The sequence below is a fragment of the Platalea leucorodia genome (assembly GCF_965183815.1).
Source record: "Platalea leucorodia genome assembly, chromosome: 3".
In the NCBI taxonomy this organism is placed as follows: Eukaryota; Metazoa; Chordata; class Aves; order Pelecaniformes; family Threskiornithidae; genus Platalea; species Platalea leucorodia.
In genome coordinates this window covers 57117510-57126717 of record NC_138825.1, presented here as the reverse complement: position 1 = coordinate 57126717, position 9208 = coordinate 57117510, and the positions used below count along the sequence as shown (strand labels likewise).

The 9208-nt window shown below is 42.8% G+C and overlaps 1 protein-coding gene across 4 annotated transcripts in view; it reads right to left on the bottom strand.

Annotated features, from left to right (window-relative positions):
• Window positions 1-1080: 1080 nt before the first annotated feature.
• AKAP12 (A-kinase anchoring protein 12) overlaps window positions 1081-9208 on the bottom strand; it is a 28989-nt gene continuing 20861 nt past the window's right edge. For all 4 annotated transcript variants that reach the window (XM_082307265.1, XM_082307266.1, XM_082307268.1 and 1 more), the window contains 3 exons: window positions 4567-8402; window positions 1861-3810; window positions 1081-1246 (listed from right to left, as the gene is read on the bottom strand). In XM_082307265.1, the coding sequence (XP_082163391.1) occupies window positions 1238-1246; window positions 1861-3810; window positions 4567-8402 (5795 nt within the window). In that variant the 3' untranslated portion in view covers window positions 1081-1237. The remainder of the gene's footprint in view (window positions 1247-1860; window positions 3811-4566; window positions 8403-9208) is intronic.

Sequence of the window (9208 nt, the reverse complement as noted above, 5' to 3'; positions counted from 1 at the left end):
GCGTAGGTGTGGGTAAAGGCTTGCGGGTGGATGGGGCAGCGACCAGAAACGAGCAGACTCTGGAATGAGGTGGGTGCAATTTGAGGGTTGTGGTACCACTGGGGTTGCTACATGAGCAAGACATGAGGGAAAGGGTAAGTCTGGAGGGTTCTCAGAAACCAGGGACTGCAAGTAGAAGTGATTGGTGGATTTGACACAGGCCAGGGCTCTCCTTTTATGTTTAGAAATAACGGAGTTCTACATTAAAATCAGAACTGGGTTTAGAATATACATATAAATATTCAAAGCAAGACAGCCAAGTTTTTGAGAGATTTTACAAGGGGAAAAACCTGGAACAATAAATAGGAAACTACATGTTATCAATTTCCACTCCAATGGTATCAATTTCCTCTCCAGGCTACTCTACAAAATTCATTTAAGGATACACCTAAATGGTACAGAAGTATCATAGCTCTACATTAAAATCAGAACTGGGTTTAAGACATACATATAAATATTCAACACATTACAGTCCAGTCCTGAGATCTGAAGTCTGGAACAACAGAAAAAGGGTATTCTCAATCTCCCTTCAAGCTAGACTGTGGAAGTAATTTCCAACTAAATCAGGCCTGCACAAATACAACTGAAGGACAGACAGAGATACCTGAATGGGACTGAAAGGCAGCAATCTCGAGCATCTTGCTCAAGAATTTGTGCGTGATCCAGTTCCTGCTGTTTGATAAAGACACGTCTGCCACTCAGCCAGAAGTCTCATGTTCTCATCAGTCAGCCCTCCTCTTCCCCCTCACACAGAAGTCAAGCAGCATCTATGGCCACTCGTAGGTCAAATCAAGGCAGCTACGGAAGATGCGGAGGGTAAGGGAGACTGCAGAAAGAAGGCAGGGGGATTCAGGGATGAGTGGAGGGATTCAAGGAGATGGGACGGACAGGACACACGTTAAGTGAGGGGATGGTAATAACTAGGGCACAAGTTTTAGTGGTCTGTCCATTCACTCAGTTGTACATCTCCAGTCTAAATGGTATATTTTGGGCAGAGGCAAAAGACCTTCGAACAGAACACACGTGTAGATATAGCCAACATTAAAGGCATTGTTTTTTAATAGAAATAACAAAAAAAGGTGAGGTCTTCAAAAGAGCAGATGTTAACATCCAAGAATAAACTGTAGTGAATAAAGCTCCTGGTTCTATCACAGGATTGTCAGTTGTTCCCTAGGACTGGCATCTCTCCTATGGATGCTTAGCACATCTGAAAGAAAGACAACAGTAAAAAAAAAAAAAAGCTTTATTTATGACAACTTACTCTCTCAAGAATATCTTGTTTTCCCAAGGAGTTCTCAAAGATAGAAATAAAGGTCTCATGACTTAGTTAAGCAAGTGCAGTAAATATCCTAGGGAGAGACTACACCTATAATTTCTGATTCAGATTTCGCTGAAGCGCAAAGAGCTTTGGTACATGAGGTGCTCCAGGTTTACCATGGAAGGCAACACTCATCCTTTGGGATTTTAAGACGACCTTTGTCAGAGAGGAAGCGTGTTTGTGGATTAAGTCCCATACATTAAGCACGTGCCATAAGAAACCACATTTTCTACCTCCCAGAAATATCATCCTAAACTACAGGCCAAGTCAAAGGCCATTAAAGTAAGGGTAGCTGTACACAAAAGAAACAAGGTGTTGAGCAGCCACAGAGCGAAGCAGTAAAGTGAGAAGGGGGCAGGGAATATCTGTGGCCTGTTGGTTAAACTAGGGAGCAGTTGCCTTTCACCAGAATTAAAAAAAAAAGTTAGAGACACAACAGTTTTAGAGATCCCCACCACTATTTTGGAAAAAGAAAGAAATTGCTGGCTAAAAATGCTACTTACATTCAAGGCCTCAGGAGCCACTAAGTTCTGACTTTGTGAAGTATCACAAGATGTTCCTTCTTGGCAACCATCATCCTCCCATGTCTGCGTTTTCCCATCTTCCACTGGCGGGTGATGTTGTTCTTCCTCACTTTCTCTGCATGTTTGTTGACCTGTATGTTGGTCTGGGATTTCCATAATCTGCCCAACTTCTTTTTCCCTTAATTTTGGTGGGTGTATGTCTAGGGGGTCTTTGGTCGAATCTTCTGAAGTACTTAGTTCTAGTATTGATTTCTGAAGTCTCACACTTTCCCTTGAAATGTCTTCAGGGCCAGTCACAATTGTTAAAGAATTCTGACTTTGTTCATCTTTCAGCATCTCAGAAGTTAACAGCATGTCTTTTGTTTTTTCTACAGTTACATGAATTTCTGCAGACTCTGTTAAGGTAGCAGTTTTCACTATTCCTGATTGCTGGAGCTCTTGTTCTTTACTCCGTATGTCTGGCTCTTTTACTGGAAGTTGATGATCCACCTGCATACTTTCCAAAAGTTCAGGTATATTTGTATCTGATGGGCTTTTCCCTATGGACTTAATGCACTGCTCTGACTCAAAGGCAGCTGACTCCTCCGTTTCTGCAAGTTTGTGAACAGCCGTCTGGATGGCATTCAATACAATTTTCGTACTCTGGGACTCTATAGTCACAGACTGAACAACATCCTTCTCAAATTCCATGTGGGTGAGAGACAGACTGTCACTTAGAGGAACACCATTTTGTTCAGGTTGCCCTGTACTCTGGGGCCTCTCTTGCTCCTCTGATATTCCATTCATGGAAACAGAAGTTACTTGAGGCTCAGGTGCTTCTGCACTACCAAGCTCTGCAGTCCCACAGCCTGAATAGTCAACAGTAGTAACTGGGACCTCTTCAGAAGCCATTTGCTCTGGTGTGGTTGCCAAGGGCTGTACAGTTTCAGGTGTCGTGTCTGCGGGCATTACGGTTTCTGCCATGACATGATCTTCAACTGCTGCAGCTGCTACAGGCACAGGCGCTTTCAGAGCCTCCAAGCCTTCAGCTTGTAGGAAAGCTGAGTCAGAGCCTTCCTCTTGCACAGTTAAAACGTCTTGCTGGACAGCAGCTGAACATTCATCACCTCTCACAGCTTCCCGTTTTCCAGATTCAAATACTTCTTTGGTTCTTTCCATCAATTGCTCATTTTTGTTACCTTCTTTCTGAAAGTCTTGACAGTTAGAGGTTTCTACAAGTTCTTGTTCTTTTTCCACAGTCTCTTCTTCAGCTAAGCTGCTTGGTGTTTCACATTTCTTAGGACTTATGTCAGTGAGGACAGCATTTCCATTTTCAGAGATATCTGGACATGCTGATGCTAAATTAGATACGCTGGCTGCTTCAGTCTGCGTGGGAGCCTCAGTGGCAGTGGCATCACTCTCTAAGTGTGTTTCAGTTTTGAGCATAGCATCTTCCATCTTGCCACCTTCAGTTTCATCACTCTGGGAGGGTGTTTCAGTTGCTTCTTCTCTGCACTGTGGCTCTAGGATGGGCAGAGAATCTTTTGCTGTGATGTGCCTGCCAGCCCCATCCCTCACACTCTGCTCAGCATCTGCAGCTGCTTCTGAGCCAATTGTTTCTGAAGGAAGGGCAGAGGTTTTTACCCCACTCTGCAGTGGAACCTCAGCAACAGTGACTTCTGTGCTTTTTACTCCAAGGAGCACAGCGTCATCTTCCTCTTCCTCTCTCTGGGCAGGTGCCCTGCTAGGAACATCTTTAGTACAAGCTTGCTCTTGTGAGTCTAAGTCAGGAATTTCACCTTGCCTTTCAGGTTTAACGGGGACCACAGTGACAACTGCTTCTGTGCAGTCTGGTCCTGTGGTGAGAGTTTCGCCCTCTCCTTCAAGCTGCACAGGCTCTTCAGCTGTAAGCCCCAAGGAAGAGATTTCATCCTCTGTCTTGTCCTGCACCTGTGGAGAATTGCAACAGACCTGTGAAAAAGGGTATGAGCAGAGAGTGACCAGGAATTTTCTGGGTGAAAAAGCACCAGAAGAAATGACCAAAAGGAGGAGGGTTATGGGAAGAGCATGAGGTGATGACACTGAGATTAGTGGGTCACTAAGACCCAGCTTGTGCTCAGTTTCTCAGGACACACAAAGAGCAGCCTAAAGCAAGGGACAGCCGACAGCACTTGAAACAAAGACTAAGCCAGGAAGATGGTGGGGAGGCAGGGAAGAAGGGAGGAACACAGCCACAGTAACTCCTGTGTGTTTAAAGATGGAGATAGTGGTGTCATTTCATTTCTTTGCAGAGGTACCTCAGCTACAATTGTACCTCTGCCTACAACTGAAGATACCATCCACTATGTATGGTACGATATGGATCACATATGTATCTCAGATGTTCATCTATTATTTTCAGTCACAATGTGCTGTGCAGGAGCCCTAATGGCAATTGTTTCAGCACCGTGGGATCCATGCACACCATCTCCCACTCCGTTTCTGTAGGAATTGCATCCACCTCACACAAGCACAAGTGGCTGCTGCTTCTGGACACCTGTGTGTGTGTGTGTGTCTCACTGGAAGTGAACTTCAGTTGCCTCAGGCTGCACACGGAAGGTCCTTGACAACAATACTGCCACAACCTGGTTCTAAATTAGATATGTCTAACACTTGCTGATTTTTTTCCTTGACAAATCAACCTTTGTGTTATATGTAAATACTTACTGCAGTCGGTACTTCTGGAATACATTCACCTCTTGTCTCATCTGCTGTCAACCCTGTTGCAGACAGTTTCTCTTGTTCTGAAGACTCCTGCTTTTCAAACACCTCTTCTGTGGGAGTGACTGCTTTGATGCTGTGAAACTCTCTGTCATGTGATGAAGGTTCCTCTACTGTCCTCTGAACTTCAGGTATTTCTTCATCATCGTCTTCTTCCTCTGGTACTTCACATTCCTGCCACTGGCTTTCATCTCTCAATACATCTACAATTTCACATCCTTCTGTGCTTTCTTTCATTGCAGCAGATATTTCACTTCTCACTGAACCTTCATGTAGAAGACTCTCTTCAACTCCATTTTGGCCCTGAATGCTCCCTGCACTTCCCTGGGGCTGGAGGCCATCTTCCTTGTGCTCGCCCTTTTTCAAGGACTGTTCAAGCAAAACAGTTTCCTGGCCTACAACTTCCCCATCTTTAGCATCATCTTTCACTTCTGACTCAATTCCTTGCACTGTTGTAATTATAGTTGCTGTCATGGTTCTTTCACTAACCAGCTGTGCTACATCTGCTGACTTCACTCTTTCAGCAACTTCGTGAAGAACTTTTTGCGTCTGTTTGTCTAATTCTTTCAAATTTTGTTCAGTGGCCTCTACTTCTTGTACAGGTGTAACTTCCTCTGTAGTATCTGGGGTTTCTAACAACTGCGAAACAGCAGAAACCATCTCAGTTGTCTCCTCAGCAAGGGACACTTCCATTGTTTCTTCAGCGCAGGAAGCTCCTGCTGTCTCCTCCAGAGCTGTGACTGCTTCTGAGGTTGGCTCTAGCTCACTTGCTGTGGTGTCATCACTTATATCCTTTCTCGTCTCTGGCACTGTCTTAGCAGCTACCGCTGCTTCTTCCACAATAACATCCGATTCAAATGTTTTCTCAGTTTCTTTCTCTTCCTCTTCTTTTGCCTGCTCAATGCACTCCGTCAGAGCAGCAGATATCCAAGATGGTGACCTTTCTTCAATACTGGTAACCGCCCTTTCCCCTTCCACAACGGTAACAGTAACTGCATGTACCAGCCCTTCACGTGCTTGCTCAATTCTTAGGGTCTCCTCTAATTTTTCTGCTCTCTCTTCCTCTAAGGCTCGTTCTCTCATCTCTTCAGCATCTTTTGCTTGTTGGGCTTCAATTTTCTCCTGCTCTGCTGCTTCGTATTCAGATAAAGGAACGACAGCTGGAATATCTGAATCTTCTTCTGTTGTTTCTGCCATGTCATCTCTTGCTTGTTTAAGATGAGTTGGTTCTGGCTTTCCATCTGACTTTTTCTTCCTACGCCCAGCCATCAGTTTTCTAAATGGAACCCACGATTCATCTTTTCCAGGCTCACCATCCGATGTTGAATGCTCCAGGCTAGATCCCACAACAGAGTCTTCAGTTCTCTCTTCCATTCTGGTTTTGGATCTCCTTCTTGAAGTGACTAACCTTTTAAATGATTCCCATGTTGAAATACCTTCACCTTCAGATGGGCTTCCAGCTTGTTCTGGGGAAGAATTCCCTTGTCCTTGATCGCTCTCCTGAGAACTAGTAAGAATTGCATCTGTTGCCGTTTCTTTGCTCTGTCCAGACTCCTCTATTTTTTCACTTTCTTGACCAAGCTTATGTTCAGTTTCTTCATCAGATGATGATGATTTCCTGGCTCTTTTCTTTGAAGAACCTACACATATAAAAGCTTCCCAGGACACAGAGGTGTCAACCTTTCTTTTGGGCTCTTCTGTGGTTTTCTCTGGTTTCTGGTCCATCCCATTTTCTTTTACTTCTCCCTGATTTTCATCAGCAGCGTTTTCAGTTGCAGACACCGCAACACTCTTTGTCTTATCAATTTCTTCTTCTTTATCACTTTCAGAAGGTCTTCTGACACGTTTCTTGGGAGTCACCATCTTTTTAAACGATGCCCAGGGTGTAACACTTTCTCTTTTTCGCTCCACATCCGAAATCGCAGCATCTTCATTTTCAGTGACCTGCATTCCATCAACAGATTTTTCCAAAGAAGGAATTTCATTCATTTCCTCAGGAGAAGAAGCAGAACTCTCCCCTTTTTGTTCCTCTGGGCTATCTGGGGAATCTGATAAGTGCTGCATTGGTTCACCCTGTTCCCCTAACTTAGATTCTTCTCTTTTGCCTTTATGCTTCTTTCCAGACAGTTTTTTTAATCCAGTACCCGTGAAGAGTTTCTTTAAAGGGCTGCCTTGTAGTTTAGTTTTTTCTTGAGAAGACAGCAGTTCAGCTTCATTTGTGATACCTTCTGGAGGCCTCTTTCCAGCTGCCTCTTCAGGAGTTATTTCCATGGTTATTTCATCTTGTTTGATAGTATCAGTCACAACTATGTCAGTTTTTCCCTGGAGTCCTTCATCAGTGGGTTTGATTGACTGTTGATCATCCTCTGTGTCAACTGAATGTTCAGAAGTAGAAAAGGACTTCAATCCAGGAGCATCCAGAGTCAGTTTTGTCTCATGTTCTTTGCTTTCCTTCTTCTCTGTGGTTCTGTCTGGAGCTTCTCCTTGTGTGATGTCTTCTGCTGTGGGTGACATTTTCAATTCTGCTTCCTCTGTTTTTTCATCAAATAGTTTTTTCCCCAGTGCAGCAGGTTTACCTCCTTCTCTTCCTTCAGATTTTTTAAGCTGTTCACTAGAAATTTCAATTGCCAAAGATCCTGCTTCAAGTTTCTCTTCAGAGGATATTTCAGTTCTGTCATCTATTTCACACTTCTCCGTTGACTCCAGTTTTTCTCCTGCAGGTAGGACTTCTGAGGATGTTTTCAATTCTCCGTTCACACTGTCAGTGGTAACAGGTACCACTGACCTTGTTTTTAGTGGTTTCTCTGTCGCCTCACTTTCCTTCTCTCCTTCTTCAGTTTTTTCTTCCTTTTTACCAAGATCTTCTGAGACTTCCACCAATTTCCTTTCTTCATCATCATCTTCAGCTTTTTTCTCCTTCGCACTTTCTTCAACAACTGCTGCTGCTACATCCTCTTTTTGTCCCTGCTCATCATGCTTGACTAGCTCTTCCTCCTCACTTGCTTCAACTCCTGTGGCTGCCACAGTCGTTTTTGAATCCTGCTTTTCACCTTCAGTTTGCTCCTTCTCATGTGCTTCAATAGTTACTGCTGTCACATTCCTCTGTTCATCTTGCTTCTCGAACTCAGATTTCTCCTCCTTTTCACTGGTTTCAGTTGTTAATGTTGCCCCCTCTTTATCTTCCTCCTCTTCTTTCGTAGGAGACTGTAGTTCATCTTCTTTAGGCTTCCTAAAACTCTTCTTTTTTCTAAATCCAGTCCATCCCTGAGTAAAAAATTTTCTTAATGGTGATGCAGTATCAGTGGCTAAGGCAGCTGACTGAGAACAAATCTCATTTGCTTCTGGTGTTTTGGGAGATTCGTCTTCTGTTTTTTCATTTTTCAGTGTGTCTTTGGTGTTGTCTTCTGCAGAGAGAGCATCCTCAGGCATTGCTATTTCTTCTGAGCTGACTTCTTTTTGATCATCAGCTCCTTCAGGGACTTGTGTTTCTTTTTTCACAGTAAGCAGTTGAACTGGTTCTGATTTTCCCGTCTTTTCCTTCTTTACTGTGAATCTGAACCCAACAAATTTAAAAACCTTTTTAAAACCCAGATCATAAGACTGTGGCTCAGACGCATGGTCAAGGTCTTCCGCGTCTTCTTCCGAAGACGGCAACTGTTTAACTGAATGAGCGTCCTCTTTCTCAGCATCTACACTGTCCTTGGTGTTTGAGTCCGACGGACTTGTCTCCATAGTTTCGGTGCCTTCCTTCAAAGTTGCACTGGAATGTTCTGTCTGTCCAACTGTTTAAAAAAAAGAAAAAAAAAAATAAAAGAGTTAGTTCCCTTCTGAATTTAATGTTATATTATACCTTTATATATATATTTTTTAAATTTTTATCAAACTTTCCTAAACAGACACGTTCCATTATCTGTGTACCTCTTCTATGGGCTACTATTAATTTTTTTTTTTTTAAGGACTAGTTTTTATTCTAAGATTACCATAATTCCTTTCCTTCCTCATACCATTGTATGGGTCTTTCCAAAGTTTATTTGCAAAACACCTTTTGAGCTTATATTCTCTCATTATCTGTCCTTCTTTTGCAGGTTTTTTGTTGGGGGGGGGGGGGGGGGGGGGCGGGGCAGGAGCCGGGGGGGTGAGTGTAGGGTTTTTTTGGTTTGGGTTTTTTTTTGGTGTTTGGTTTTTTTGTTTGGGTTGTTTTTGTTTTGGGTTTTGTAGTTTGTTTTTTTTTACTTTAAGGCAAACTTATATGAGGAAAAAAAATAGTTCTATCCTATCATTACTCAAAGAATATACCAATATATGTAATTATCTAAAGCAAAGCTCAGTATCCTTTCCATGCAGAGAGACCTCTGAGGGAAAAAGAAAAAAAAAATTAAAGAGCGTGTTAACCTTAAATGATGACAAGAAAAGCAAAGCTCATTTTACAGCTCTGTCCCAAAAGACTAGTAAGATGTGAAAACACCCATGGGAAATTTCCTATTTTTCTGAAAACCTGTAACTCCTAAAACAGTTACATTACAATATATTTGTTTTACAGATCATGAATCTTGGAATTCTCCTATACACCACATCACAACTATGGCCA